The sequence below is a fragment of the Aspergillus aculeatinus genome (assembly GCF_003184765.1).
Source record: "Aspergillus aculeatinus CBS 121060 unplaced genomic scaffold BO66scaffold_1, whole genome shotgun sequence".
Taxonomy (NCBI): Eukaryota; Fungi; Ascomycota; class Eurotiomycetes; order Eurotiales; family Aspergillaceae; genus Aspergillus; species Aspergillus aculeatinus.
The window spans coordinates 1293572-1307758 of record NW_020291470.1 but is presented as its reverse complement, the minus strand read 5'-3'; the positions used below and the strand labels follow the sequence as shown (position 1 = coordinate 1307758).

Sequence of the window (14187 nt, the reverse complement as noted above, 5' to 3'; positions counted from 1 at the left end):
TGTAATAAAAGCTTTTTTCTTTCTTTCTTTCTTTCTTTCTTTCTTTCTTTCTTTCTTTCCCTCTTATCAGGAGTCAGTGTTCCCCCGTTGTCGGTTCCTGGTTATAGTATCCATCATTTCCCCACCGGTGCTGCTGCTGGCTCTCCTGCTCTGGCCTTTTTCGTGTGCGCTACCATCATCCACTATTATTAGTGTCAGTTCACATCGACTACTGACCTCCCTGTGGGGTTCGAACCCAATCTGTAAGTCTCCTCTGACGTCGATGGTCCTTTGGACATATGCCTGAATCCGGGACGTTCTAGAATCATAGCCGTTCAACCGTCTGCCGGAGATCTTGCTTCCGTCTATACGTCTGGGTAGTAGTCAGTGGTACAGAGACTAAACCAGGGAAAGGGAAGAAAAAAAAACAAGAAAGAGAAAAAAAATAAAAAAGAAAAAAAAATCTGGGGTCTAATAAAAAAGAAGAAGAAGAAGAAGAAGAAGAAGCAGAAGAAGAAGTCAAGGTGGTGTGGTGTGCAGCTAACTTACATGTGAGTTAAATCAGACTGACTGAGTGAGGGAATGCGTGTGGTGTGTACGATTCATCATTCATCTACTACTACTATCTATCGGGGTCTTTCTTCTTACAGAACTGTAACCACCACCTCTCGACTACCAATCTATTTTCCTCTCTTTCTTTCTCTGTCTGTCCCCCGATCCCCCCTCTCCTCTCTTTTCCTCCCCACTCAAACCTTTCCCCCTCCCCCCTCCCCCCTCCCCCCCACTCACTGTAAAAAGGAGACACTTTTATTTTTTGAACACGGCGCCGTCCCCTTCTCCCAAGACACCAATTTGGCTTTCTTGTCCTCTTCATTCTGACTTTCCCCGTGGTGCAGCAGTGGGCAATGTCCACATACTCCCCTTCCTCCACTGGCGTGCCCGTCATGTTTGATCCACCGGCTTACCCGTCTCTCTTCCGTGCCGGGGCGGAGATCCCTCCGTTCTACATGAAATATCGCTGGTGGGAAGATGAGGCCATGACGATGCTGTGGGCCTTTGACATCCAAGAGATCAAACGGGCGATCCGCTTCGGCCTCTTCCGAGACGAGAGTCTCCCTCGAACCGCCTTCCAAAATCGCAATGCCAGTGCCATTGACGCCTTCTTGTCGGAGCTGGTCGAGCCCCATGAGAGGGCCTTCATCGGCAACCTCTCCCACATTCAGAAGGTGGAGGAGATCCTGCGCCGGTGCAGGAAGGCAGACCCGGCGCTGGGAACGTGGAGTTGGTTTCCCGCGCAAGGGAACCGGAACATGACTGCTATCGGCATCGCCGAAGACCTCGACCATGAAAGCCATCTGCATTTCACCCGGATCCCCTTCGAAGAGCTGGTGCGTTACTCGCTGGGCTACTCGGCCCTCTCAGTGGAGTGGTTCCTGCAACAGCATACCGCGTTGCATATTCACTTACTGCACCACCTTCAGGCATTTCCGGAGGAAGTATCACTGTATGTCGAGGTGGAACAGGTTCGTACAGTCCTACCAGGCCAGTGCTTGAAAGAGATGCTGACATTAGCGGGTAGCATCTTCGCAGCCGGAGCCCCTTTGCTCATCGGGCTGTGGTGGCTTGTCTGCGTGCTCTTCGAGGCGGGCAAATCGTGGCGAGTCCCACGACCCCAGGTTTCGAGTTCATCGCCGGTCCGATCCAGGAGTTGTTCAAAGAGATCTCGCCCAGCTTGAAATCCATTCTGAAAGTGCTATGCGTCTCGGCCGTGCGGTACAAGCAGGCATACGTGCATACGCGGCACATGAACTGGACTCGACCTTTCAAACTCAACTTGGCGTTCTTGGAAGACTTGACGGCGTCGACCTCGCCGCTGGACTTCGCCCGTACGATGGCCCATATCGATGAGGGGTATCTCACGGGGCTCTCGCAGAAAAGCTTCGTGGAGCCAGGGCCGGTGGTCAAGCGGGTATTTACAGAATGGGAGCTGTTAAGTATAGCGGTGTGGGAGTGTTGTACAGCGCTTCCCGAATTGGTGGGCTACATCCAGGAATGTGTACAGGTGAGAATCTTCTATCAGAAGCAAGATCCAGGAGAGAGCTAATCTTGAGATCAGGCTCTACTGATGGTGCGGAACTACCACTCCCTCACAGCTATCATCGACGGTCTCCGAAAGTACAGCATCAGCACATCCACTAGTGTCCCTTCCACCCATATGACCCCTTTCATGCTCCCTCCCGACTTCGAGCTTCTGTTGGACCCTTCTGAAAACTTCGTCGCCTACCGACAAGCATTTACCACCAACCCGGGCGTGCCCTTCCTCGTCCCTCATATCCGCGAATACCAGCAACATGGCCAACCGGCCTTGCAGCAGCTCTTCCAGCACATGCGGCCGTCTCCTCTGCGCTCATGACCAATCCGAGCGCAGGCACGCTCCAGAAACAACAGCGAAGACTGTCGGGCAACCATCTGCTTAACACCTGAACAGAACAACAGCGGAATTAAATGCAATACGGTGGCGTTCTCGCTGTGCCAGGCCAACTGAGTTTTACGACCAGTCGTCTCATAGGACAAAATAATCCTAGACCGGAAACCCATGCCTGACGAGGCTAACTTCTTCTTACTTTGATCTATCTTGCGACAGACGCTATGCAGGCGGGCGATATTCCCGCCTGCCTGGCTGTTCTTACCTTTGGTTTCCTCCCATTCCTAATAGCCTTTTTCTTTTTTTCTTTCTTTTTTTTTTCGGATATGCCTGTTATTGCAGATTGTTCTTTGCGGGGGCTTTTGGTTCTATCTACTAGCGGGGACTGTATTTCTAATGCATCTAGATATTTAGCTGTTCATGACTCCAGCGGCAGATTGGGTTCGTATGTGATCGAGGCGATGTTTTGGGACAGGTCGTTCGAGTAAAAGAGGGAGATCCAATATCCCCTATAATCTATAGGCCCGCAGTGAGCCCCCAATAAAGAAACTGATTACCTTGGCTTCTGTCGGATGTACGGTACGGAGTACCCTGTTCGGTGTCGGGGGTGCTGCTGGACATGGGTGGTAGTCCTAGTGGAACTACGTGGGCGTCGATACATCACTTCAGTGTATGCAGTGGTGCTCCGCTATTCTGCCTTGATGTGCAGCTGAACTTGTCTGTCCGGGGATCACGGAGTACTGATAATTGCTCGCCTTTGCCGGGGAAGGGGAAAGTACGGGCCAGCAGCCTCCATCCATGCCTCCATGCATCCGTCCATGGATCAGCCCTAGCCCTTGGCATCTGCTACGTATTGCCCTGTTGCTTCTGGTTCATGCGATCCTGATCTATTCCTGCTTTTGGAGCGAGCCCTATTCTTTACCTCAGTCATATGTCATGCGGCTTTTCCGGTTGCGTATGCTTGCAGAGGACATGTAAATAGTGTCAGAGTGAGTCATTAACTAACTTACCGGTATTGACATCATGTGAGGTCTGCTGCTAAGTCTTATAATAGTTACTAGTTGATGTCAAGTTCGAAGTGCACAACGTAGCTCCAACAGCAACAACAACAACAAAGAGGTGGAGACCGACACCACAAAGGTTCAAGACCCAGATCTGGAGTGCACCGTCTTCCATCCTCCGTAGTATCAGCCTTAGCTGCAGAACAAACCTCAAGGATCGAGTATTCGAAACCGAGGGAGCCGTCTAATCCACCGATGACTCTTTACATCTATTATTGTAAATACAATTAACCCAGCCCCTTCCACCCGCCCGAAAATCCCCAGAAAAAGGCAACCAAACCCCTACCCATCCGCATTAACCCCAGAACCACTGCCACTGCAGCTCAAGCAACCTTCCCACCACGGTTCTTCTTTTCTCTGATCCCAGTTTTTCCAACTGGTGGTTGTGGTTGACGACACTCCCCCAACCACCCGCCCAGAAACAAGACGCGATTCACCCCCAGGAACGCCGTAACCGCCACATTGCCCCAGGTCAGGGCGTTCCAGCCGCGCACATCGCAGAACCGCTCCCACCCCATCCCCCACCCCGTGGCGGCGATGTGGCCCACGTCCGCCGCCAGCAGCGCCAGCAGGTACTGCCGGATGACCGGGGGTTCCGTCGTGGTGCGCAGGATCCCCACCCCCAGCAGGGCGAGCAGGCCGTACAGGTTGCCGAGCTGGTAGGCTAGGGAGATGGTTTGGGGTTGGATGGGAAGAGGAAAGGATTGGGGATGGGGGATTTGGTCGGTGATGAAGGCGGGGAGGTTGATGAGGGGGCTTAGGGCTCCGGCGATGCTGATTAAGGGAGATTAGGCTTTTGCTTGTGCGTGATGTTTATGGGGCTATATTCTAGAGCTATTGTGTGGGCTTGTATGGACGTACAGTGAGATGGGCTCGATGATGCCGAAGATTAGGTTGGGCCAGGGGGGGAGAATGGTGGGCATCGTGGACGCTTGGGATGATCGAGTTTGAAGGAACTGACTGACTGTCGTGTTGTCTGGTTCTGATTGTGATGCGTCTACCAGATGGATGGCTTGTACTGATTCAATTTATGTTGGTGTCAATAATCAATCAGTGAGCGTATACCGGCAGTGCTCCGTATTTCACCCGATTGGGAATTGCTGATTCAGCAAACCGGTTTTGCGCCTCTGGTGGATTTCCTCGCCCCTACCAAGCATAGCCCCGAGATTCAACTCCGCCCGCGGCAGCAAGCACGTTACAATAGCCAAGTTGCGACGGAGTACCTCCCGAGTCACTAGCTATCATTTCTACCTACTCCATACTTGACTTTCCATTTCATTTCTCTCCCCCCCCCCCCCCAAAAAAGAAAAACACCCTACCCTCGATCCACTTTTGCTGGATTAATAGTCAACGACCCTGCAAAATGGCTCATGGCTACGTGGGGAGTCTCGTTCCATCTTTGATGATCTTTATCCCTGCTTTCATCGTTTGAATGCTACCCTCCTGGATTCCGTGAAGAAGACCATGGATTCCAACACTACCTTTACCCGATCATACGACGAATCGTTGATTCGAGAATTACCCCAGCTCCAGAGTCTCCGCATAGCTCCTCTCCGTCAGCCCGTCTCGCGCTTGCTGAGCGTGCCTTCGCCGCTGGAGCCGAATGCCAGCCGAGTCCGCGAGGCCACCGCTGCTCCCACGCCCACTAGCTCGGCGGGCATTCTGCCTGGCCCCCGGAACAATGATTCCGTGGCCGCGGTTCCCGCGGAGCGTCTGAACCATGCATCGCGGCCGCCAAAGAAGAAGACTGATCCCTCCGTGGACTCGCTCCTTAGCCTCGAGCCCCCGCCGCCCAAGCCCATCCTTCCCGCCTTTGTTAATCTCCGTGCTCTAGAACGATTCCCTTATTCATCGTTCGACGATGATTCCCATCATTCTCGCAAGCGGCGCCGCGTCGGGGTGCAGGCCGAGACCTTCGCCGAGCATCTGCAGCTGCCCATCCCGCAGGCTCAGAAGGAACAGCGCCCACCCCCATTCGGGCCCTTTGCGATCCTCAATGGGCTCAACGAACCTCCCCCCAATGCCGCTCTTCTGCCGCCCATCGAAGCCGGCTCGAGCATCACGCAGCTGCTGACTAAACCCTCCCGGGACAGCTCGGTCGTTGAGCCGGCTTCGCTGGCCACTTCCTTCGGGGAGGGTCCGACAGGCGAAAGACGAGAGGGCAGGATCGAGGATATCCTGGCCTCTCCCATTGCCACGAAGACGGCCCTGAGCGATCGCGGTGGCGCGGTGGTCATCGGACTACCAGACGACCCGGTCGCCCCGAATCGGCCGCCGCCATGTGACAAGACCGACGACGGGGAATCGGACGACAAGAAGTCATCCTCTGCCGACGAAAACGAGGAGCCCATATCCCCCAAGACACGGGGCCGTTCTCGTAAGAACCTTCGCAAGTGGACAGAGGAGGAAACCACGGCTCTGTTACGTGGAGTGGTCAAGTGCGGCATTGGGAACTGGACGGCGATCCTGGCTCAGCCGGAATTGAAGTTCAACAAGCGCAGCGCTTCCAACTTGAAAGATAGGTATGGTAAACAGCCATAGCTTCGAGGTGGATTGTACTATGGAGACGAGATCTAGGTCACCAACTAAACACAAATCTAGGTTCCGCGTATGTTGTCCCTGGGCCTACCGGTAAGTCCTCGGTTCTGTGGAAACCAAATCAGCACCGACTCCAAGCTAATCGTCTACAAGGGCTGCCGACCCGAACGAAGCCACGCGGCAATTGCACGACACTCTGGCTAACGCCCTCTCGCGGGCCGAGACGGAAGGATCTGATGGCACAGCCGGGAAGATTCACTTGCCGCCTCCCCGACCAGCCAATGCGGAGTCCCTCTCCGTGGGGAACAGCGTGACGGTTGGCTTGAATGAGCCATCCTCTGGCAGTAGCGGCAGCAGCTCCTCGAACACCAAGGAGACCGCTCCGAAGACCACCAACTCTAAGCCGAATTCCACGGCCAAGGCAACTCCTACGCTAACAAGCAAATCCAAATCGACCTTGGAGTCCCTGGGTATCCCGGAGCCACATTTTGCCATGAAATCCCGGCGTCGTTCCCGACGGCCATTCACCGTGGCCGAGGACGAAGCTCTACTCAAAGGGTATGCGGTGCATGGGTTCCAATGGACACTGATCCAGCAGGATACACGGCTGAACCTCGGCCATCGCAGAGCCACGGACCTGCGCGATCGGTTCCGGACCAAATTCCCGCACGCGTACCGCGATGGAGGCTCTGTGAGCGGTCGAACCCTCCACGACCAGGGGAAGGAGGCTTCCGACGCGAGAGATGACAACGACAGTACTAGCTCAGGCAGTAAGCAGGGAGCACAACCTTCCAAACCCCAAGAAACACGATCCGATCTCCCAGGCCAGTCCACCCTAGGACCCATCGACCCTGCTCTTCCCCCGCCTGCTCCGCCTCAGGGTCTACTAGAAAGCTCATCTAATGCAGCTGCGGCTGCAACCGCCCCGGCGCCAGGTACCGGTGCCGTATTCCCCTTCCCACTGGACGAAAACACAGGAACTAGTGATAACACCTCATGGACGGATAATACATTGGCGCCGATGGTGTGGGATGAGATCGGATAGCGTATCCTGCATGATTAGCCTCTTCTCCCCATTTCTCTTGTAGATTCCGGGTGTTATCCCTGCCTAATGACTCACGCATGTTGCAAATTTTACTTGATATTCTTGGCTCGGTCTCTACTCACTGGTCAATGGTTCGTCCCTATGGAATCAGAACCATCGCGTATGTTCAAGGATATTTGACTTGTCTCGATGTCCAAAAAATAGCCAGGTAGCACAGTACCTCTTACCACCTTATTTTCCGGCTTCTCCTACACTCGCACCGGCAATACCTCGCTAGTAAACCCACTGCAGGCAGTCAACTTCCAGTCCCTTTTCGGACCAGCCACCACTCAATCAACCACGGCAACCTCAACCTCAACCTCATCCAGGAAAGACACAGCATGTACCTTAACATTACAATACCGTATAAAGCAGCCTTTCCATGCCGTCCAGACATGCCGCCAGCTAACAACATCCCATCTCCTCGGCACTACTATCCGTACTCGGCACTCATATGCAAGTGGGTCAGCTATAGCGCACCCCTCAGAAGCCCTTTATCTTTTATCTGTATTGTATTTGAATTTGAAACAGGAAACATGCGTTACGTTTCATGAATCGACTCGGGCAGGGTTATCATGCACCGGATCCGCATTCTTTCATGGTTGCGGATTTACCCGGGGTGTGGATGCAGAGGGGAAATAAGGGGTGGGGCCCGTAGGGTAGGGTAAGGTAACTTGCATGCATACCGCACCTGGGCTGATACATTCCTTGGGGGGGTGGAGGGAGGGTCCGGGATGGATGGGGGGATTTCGGGACCTGGGTTTGGGATTTTGGGGTTGCTGGGAAAGAAATCATTATATGTGGCGTTTCTCATCTTTCGGTGTGTTGAGCTTAGGGGTTTGTTCTTGGTTCGTTCTGAAGATGGTGTATTGGTATACTTCGTGGGGCATGGGCAAGAAGGGACTGGTGTATTCGAGGGCGTGTTCTGGTTTTGTGGACTTGGTGGGCTATATGGAATTCTTGATACTGTCTTACTCGCCTGCGGTCTTGATCTTATATTTATATACAGGTGCAGGATTTAGGACAAATCATCCAGTTAGTACACTTTTTCGGACCGTTGAAAACTAGAACCTCCCGTTGCGCAACGCCTTGTCCGCGAAATCTCGAAGTAGATACTCCCGAATGGAATAAAAGTGATTATATCTCAATACCCAAAAATAACCGCACACAAGGCAGATCATTGATCATCGCTGCTCTGATCGTCCGTATCACTCGTCATGACCGTATCCTCCGCATCCAGCTTCTTCAGCACGGCGTCGCCCTTCTTCCCCTTCTTCTCCGCGGCGAACCACGCCTCCCGGCGCCGGGTCTCGCGCTCCTCCTTCCGCGCCTGGCGGAGGATCTTCTCGCGCTGGGCCTGCTCCTGCTTCCCGTGCAGCTCGTTGATGTAGTCGTGCAGGTTGGCGAGGTCGGCGCGCAGCTGCGTCACCTCGTCCGTGGTGGACTGGCGGGCGGTTTCGTTGATTGTGGCCTTTTTCTTTAGGATTGCCAGGTCGCCTTCCAGCTGGGCGATCTGCGCGTCCTTGGCGAAGGCTTCTTCGTCGGTGATTCCACTGTTTCCGGCATTGCTGGGGGAGCCCTGGTCGAAAGCGGCCAGTTCGGCGAGACCTTCCTCCAGCATCGATTCGGGGAAGTAGGCGTGCGTGAAGGCTTCAGTGAATTGGTTGGGTCTGGAGGAGGAAGTTGACAAGCTGAAGGGGAGGAGATGCGTGCTGAAGGTGTAGTCGGCCGGGACGGTTCCCGACGGCTGGGAGGATTCGGACAATGTGTGGTCGTAGCGGGGTTTGACGATGGTGTGAGACATGCGGGTGAGGTCGAGAGACGGGTACGAGAGACCGTTGGGAGGTAGCATGATGAGGTTCGTGATCGGGTGCGTGTAGTCCGCCACGGTTGACGCGTACTTCTTCCGTCCTACGTTCCAGGATAGGACCTTTCCGTTCTGGTGGCCGGAGAGTAGCGTCATTCCATCATAAGAGAGCGTGAGCGTGTGCGCGGCCCCGCTGTCGGCAGAGGGGGGTGCCCATCGGTCTTCGGCGGAGGGCTGAACGGGAGTGGAATGCAGAGAGGGGTCGTGAAGCGGGTGTTGGATGGATTGGTTCTTGTAGAAGTCGACCGACTGGATGCTGCCATCTGCGTAGCCGACGTAGAACGCTCGGTCAACGGGGTCGAGGGTCAGGCATGTTGCATTGGCTGACAGGAGAAATGTGCGCAAAAGACGGCCGGTGCGATAGTCCCATGCAATCGCAGTGCTGTCTTCCGCAATCGAAACGGCAATGTTGTATCTGCCGGCGCTGTGGCCCACGGCGATAGAGGTGATGGCGGCGCGGTGGTTCGAGAAGGTACGGATCGGGGAATTCGGAGCTTGACGATCACGGCCAGACGGAGGTTTTGTGAAAGAGAGGAGGTCGACGAGCGACCAGACGTGGATGCTCGCATCAGATGAGCCGGAGAGAATGAAGTTGGAGGTAGGGTCGACCACTAGTGAGGTTACCGGCCGCAGATGGGATGCGGTGGTTGCTATTTGTCGACCAGTGCATGTCTGATTGACAAGACGCCCATTAGCAACAAGCTAAGCAAGAAGTCATAAATGATAGATCCTCAAGCACGACTCACCTCCCACAAAATAAGACGGCCACCTTCTGTGCCCAAAACAACGACATCCCCATTCTTACCCCCAGCGAGTGCGATACTACGTATGCGCTCCGGGAAGGGGACTGTGGCCTCCTGGTTGCCCTTCTCCCTGCTATATACGTGGACAATTGCCTTCTCCGACTGTGCAGCAAACACATGCGACGGGCTCACAGCCAGGCAATTGGCCGCCGTCGAGCTCTTCTTGAAGGTGGAGCGCAGATTAAGTGTGGGCTGAAACTCGTGCACGCAGATTCCGACATCTCTCAGACTAGCAGACGCCGGGGTCTTCCCCGACGCCACAGTCGACGCAATGAAACACTCCGAGAGCATAACGTATCGATCCACGCAAGGAACTTGGAGCACGAATGGGAGATCTCAAGTCAACGTCTGTCTCTATCGCTCTTCTCCGAACTTTTTTTTTTGAGATACGCCAATCGATAACCGGCTGGTTTGCACTGTTTGCTTGGTTCAAAATAACTAGTATTTATGCATGGATCTAGTGATTACGTCAGCCAGCATAAGGAGGCTCATTATCCCTGTGCTTCCTCGTACTGTACTTCGTACTAGACAAACAACATCTCATGATCTCATCTTCCTCCCTCCTTGGATGATTCCTTGGTGAGCGACAGTCCCTTCCTTGGTCTCCTAGTTCCCTTAGTATCCCTCGTTACTGACGAATCTGGAACAAGCACAGCGAGCTCCTTGGGATCTACGACTCCTGTACAACCACTGCCAAAGTAGCGTGTATAGCTGCGCGCAGCTTCACCACTTCCAAGAACTTTGGGTGGCACACATGGAATTGCTGGCCTCCCAATGGTATCTCTGGTCCATCTAAGCCAATCTGCGATCTCCGCCCGCCGCAGTCAAGCTGGAATCCTCCCACCTGCTACTTAAATTGCGCTCAGCGTTGAGGCAGCATGGGCCAATCTAAGGGCTGCGCCTACGGCAACTGATGCAAGGGGCTTATTTCCAGGGGCCGGCAACCTGAGATTGCCCGGCGCAACGTCTATGTTGATTAGACAGCCGCACAGAGGATCTTGTGACGTTCGCCAAAGGACTGGCACAGACGCCCTCCATCTGCATGTCTCATTCCTTTCTAATAGACGATATGCAAACCCAGAGAGAGAGAGAGCGGACCACCCACGTTGCCCTGTGCCTGCAGGTGGCGCACGTCCGGACCTTGGCCCAATGACTGTGCCTACTTCTCGATCCCACCTCTCTCTGGTATGCAAGGAAATGGGCGTAATGGCCCTTCACTCTTCACTCATGTTCCAGAGTGTTAGACGACCCTCCCACAGGGGGCGAACACGCATGCCCAATGTCTTTTTCCCTGTCACCGCAAGGCAGTCAAGGGATACTTGAGCCGATGTGAAGCCCTGGTATAAGGTCTGGTGGGCCGCTTCAGCGCTCATGTTATGGTTTTCTTTCCGTTCCCTTTCTTTAATTGCTGTTAAGGAACGGCATTAGATTTGACTGACCCTTCAGCCTTCGTTGCTCATCCATATTGACCTAGCAGCCATGTCTTCGACGGACGGCCATTCCGTCAAGATGCAGTTTCATCTGCAAGAACACAATTACCACCATGCAATATCTGCAAATCTCCCAACATTTGTCAACAGGAGCGTACCAAGCTACAGTGTACCGAATCAAATTCTCAATGTGAGAGGTAACAAATCGTCGTCGCCCCGGTACTCGCCCAATATCCAACCTTGGAAGAGACAGCAGGCCCCGAGCTCATTGTCATTTGTTCCTTCGCCATCGCCCCGCATTGAACAACCAGAATATACCACGGCGCAACCACGGACCAGTTCGGAACGCCCTCCTGTGTACATGTCCCCTTTCCGCTCGGTGCGCAAGATGAAGCAGCCCTTTGAGCTGCGTCTGCCGTCCTCTCCTTCCACGGAGAGCCTTGCTGCAAGTGGCAAAGAGTCCCCATTGTCTCGAAAACCATCCAAGACTAGGACGCTTCGCCCATGGCGTTCAGATCAGAATCTCCGAGTCACGAGCATCGACTCTTTTGGTCTTCTGCCCAGCCCGCCTCTGTCAGACACCAGGTCACCACACGATTCACCTTCGTTCTATTTTTCGCCAAAGCCGGAATCGGAATCGGACTACAGTCAAAAGAGTCCTAATGGCTGTGGCTGCGTTGCAGGCAGAGAATCGTGTCGCGATTGCTACACCTCTCCTCAAAGCGAACCACGACAAGCTCCCAAAGACGTCAAAGGGACCCCGCATGTACGCATGGCGCACTCACATCTAGCCAGACAATGCGAAATGAGCGATGGGCAATTGACGCCTGCTTCAACCTACTCGGAGCGCATGTCATCGCCAGCTCCTTATTCCGACTATGAACCGATTGGAAAACGGAATTTCTCTAACTCATCCATTGGCGCAGGGAGGAGCAGATCAGGGACGGTGTCTAGTGATGGAAGTTGGGCTCCCAGCAGCTTGTCATACTGGGAGCCTTGGCTCCAGCGTGCGCCAGTGGAGGGCGCAGAAGGCCAGGGCGAGAGGCTCAAGGAGCTGAATCGACGCAGGATACAGATTGTGCAGAAAAGCCCTCCACCTCCTCCACGGAAAGTTGAATTGAAAGCAGCTAGACCGGCAGTGAGTCTTCTCTCAGAACACGAGTAGCATGAAACTGACCCTGAAACAGATGTACGCGGTAGCAACCAAGACGAAACCCAAGTTGGTTGATATATCACGCCAGTCGTCCCCGGCAATGAGCTACTCGCTCCCAACGCCACAGCATCCTATTCCATCCACTCCTGATCAAGGTCAGCAAGAGATATCAGCCTTCAGTCCCGAAACGCCTCTGGAGATGTCCGACAGCGGGTATATCACACATCACTCATGCTATTCACCTAACGACTATGCCCACGCCAAGGCTCCAGCTGAGGAGGACGCGGACGATGATGAAGAAGACGAAGACGACGATGATGTGTACACAGACATCAGCTCTGTCGCTTCCGAGACTCTTGGTGAGACCATGATAGATACCAAGTCGGCTCCCAGCCCGGAACTACCCAAATCGCCACCCAAGCCAGAGGTACCACCAAAGATTGCTGCGTCTGTCCAGGTATCGCCCGGCCGTTCCTCAACCTCCACCAAGTCGGAGAAGGAAGAGCTGGAGAAATGGTGGGATCACGAATGGACTATCGAACAGCTGGAGCTGTCTGTCAAAGACTTCCCACGGAACATGCTCCGCCTTACATCACCCGTCATCATGTTTCTTCGCCATAATAATGAGAGGGCCCTTTTGCGGCCTTTCCGCATCATCTTCCCCAGCGTTGCTGAAAACCTGCTGGACGGCTTATGTGCTGCTCTGATTGCACGGAACTATGTTGTCTCTTTGGCAACTACCCACCAGAGGAAGAGTCAGCTCAACCAACGATCGCGGCTGGACACAGTCCCGGAAAAGGCCACCGCAGTGTCAGGGACTACCAATCATACCACCCCATCACGTCAGGCTCTCGAAACACGCAGCATGCAGCTTCGCAAGGGCCTGGATAGAATTGTCGAAAAAATGCTCTTCGCTATATGCGGACAGGCGGAGGAGCATCTGAAAAGCGCCGTACTTGTTCTCGCCCAAGTGCTCGAAGCGAAAAACTAGGCGGTCACTCATTCAACCTTTTTCCTTGCTGTTTTCTCCTTCTTAACGCACCGATTCCCCTTATTCCCACAACCCATTTGAGATTCTTTCATAACTCCCCATTTTCTCGATGAGCCAGTCTTCCTGACTCTACCACTCGTTCTGTCAATTTCATGTCGGACTGCATTGCTGCCATTCTTTTGTCCCACTTCACTCACTCCGAATTCTCCTGGTGGCCTGTCACCGTCTAATCTCTTTACGTCTGCTACTCTTTGATTTGCTTTTGAATTCACTCCAATAGCCACTACGGTTGATGTATAATTTCTAGTGGTCCCCAGTACCTAGACTTTAATGATACCCTGCCAACCTGAAACATTTCACGAACACCTCCACCACCGTGCTGTAAGCCTACCATAGTCCTCTATAGAGTGTAGACACCCTGAATACTGCCAGAAAAGCCACCAGGGAGTGATCAATTAATCAGCATGAACGCCACTAAACTAGGGCAATGCACCTTGCGTCCTGAAGGAGATTAGTGGGCATGCAGCGGCCAACCTGAGTCAGCCGCCGGCGGAACCGCAGCCGAACTCCGATATCAGCTTGAATGTTTCCCGCGGAATCGAAACTACCTACCAGTGCATTATCTCTTCTTCTAGGCCTTCCTCCCTTTCCCTCTTCTTTGCTTCAGAAACAAAGATTCCCCATACACAAACCTCGATGATGGCAGCTCCCTCCACGAACCGCCTACGGCTCCTCTGCTCGTCCCGACGAGTGACCACCGCCACTCCCAGCAGCACATTCCTCACCCGCAGCTACGCCACGACCGAGCCGTCCTCCGCCACCGACAGCAGCACCAGCACCACCACGACCCCACGCC

General features: G+C 53.9%; 6 protein-coding genes across 6 annotated transcripts; 4 read left to right on the top strand and 2 right to left on the bottom strand.

The window, feature by feature from the left end:
- Positions 1-923: 923 nt before the first annotated feature.
- BO66DRAFT_310548 (uncharacterized protein) lies at positions 924-2392 on the top strand (the record flags this gene model as incomplete). The annotated part of the gene is made up of 3 exons (XM_025643292.1): positions 924-1502; positions 1559-2041; positions 2096-2392. The coding sequence occupies 3 exons, from the start codon at positions 924-926 to the stop codon at positions 2390-2392; spliced, it is 1359 nt and encodes a 452-aa protein (XP_025509382.1).
- Positions 2393-3788: 1396 nt separating this feature from the next.
- Positions 3789-4388, bottom strand: BO66DRAFT_311006 (uncharacterized protein; the record flags this gene model as incomplete). Its single annotated transcript, XM_025643312.1, has 2 exons — positions 3789-4239; positions 4327-4388. 2 exons carry the CDS (start codon positions 4386-4388, stop codon positions 3789-3791), a joined length of 513 nt encoding a protein of 170 aa, XP_025509381.1.
- A 541-nt stretch (positions 4389-4929) lies between these two features.
- On the top strand, positions 4930-7164 carry BO66DRAFT_339005 (telomere repeat binding factor family protein; the record flags this gene model as incomplete). Its single annotated transcript, XM_025644367.1, has 3 exons — positions 4930-5992; positions 6037-6100; positions 6157-7164. 3 exons carry the CDS (start codon positions 4930-4932, stop codon positions 7046-7048), a joined length of 2019 nt encoding a protein of 672 aa, XP_025509380.1. The 3' UTR covers positions 7049-7164.
- Positions 7165-7843: 679 nt separating this feature from the next.
- On the top strand, positions 7844-8209 carry BO66DRAFT_10817 (uncharacterized protein). Its single transcript, XM_025641802.1, has one exon. The coding sequence runs from the start codon at positions 7886-7888 to the stop codon at positions 8153-8155; it is 270 nt and encodes an 89-aa protein (XP_025509379.1). The 5' UTR covers positions 7844-7885; the 3' UTR covers positions 8156-8209.
- A 55-nt stretch (positions 8210-8264) lies between these two features.
- On the bottom strand, positions 8265-10093 carry BO66DRAFT_416796 (putative ribosomal assembly complex component Ipi3; the record flags this gene model as incomplete). The annotated part of the gene is made up of 2 exons (XM_025649625.1): positions 9701-10093; positions 8265-9626 (listed from the first exon to the last, which is right to left on the bottom strand). Exons 1-2 carry the CDS (start codon positions 10046-10048, stop codon positions 8265-8267), a joined length of 1710 nt encoding a protein of 569 aa, XP_025509378.1. The 5' UTR covers positions 10049-10093.
- A 1173-nt stretch (positions 10094-11266) lies between these two features.
- Positions 11267-13331, top strand: BO66DRAFT_407359 (uncharacterized protein; the record flags this gene model as incomplete). The annotated part of the gene is made up of 2 exons (XM_025649055.1): positions 11267-12325; positions 12375-13331. 2 exons carry the CDS (start codon positions 11267-11269, stop codon positions 13329-13331), a joined length of 2016 nt encoding a protein of 671 aa, XP_025509377.1.
- Positions 13332-14187: the final 856 nt, after the last annotated feature.

Coding starts and splice junctions, on each gene's coding strand:
- BO66DRAFT_10817 (XM_025641802.1), top strand. CDS start 7,886: ATGTGGCGTTTCTCATCTTTCGGTGTGTTGAGCTTAGGGGTTTGTTCT.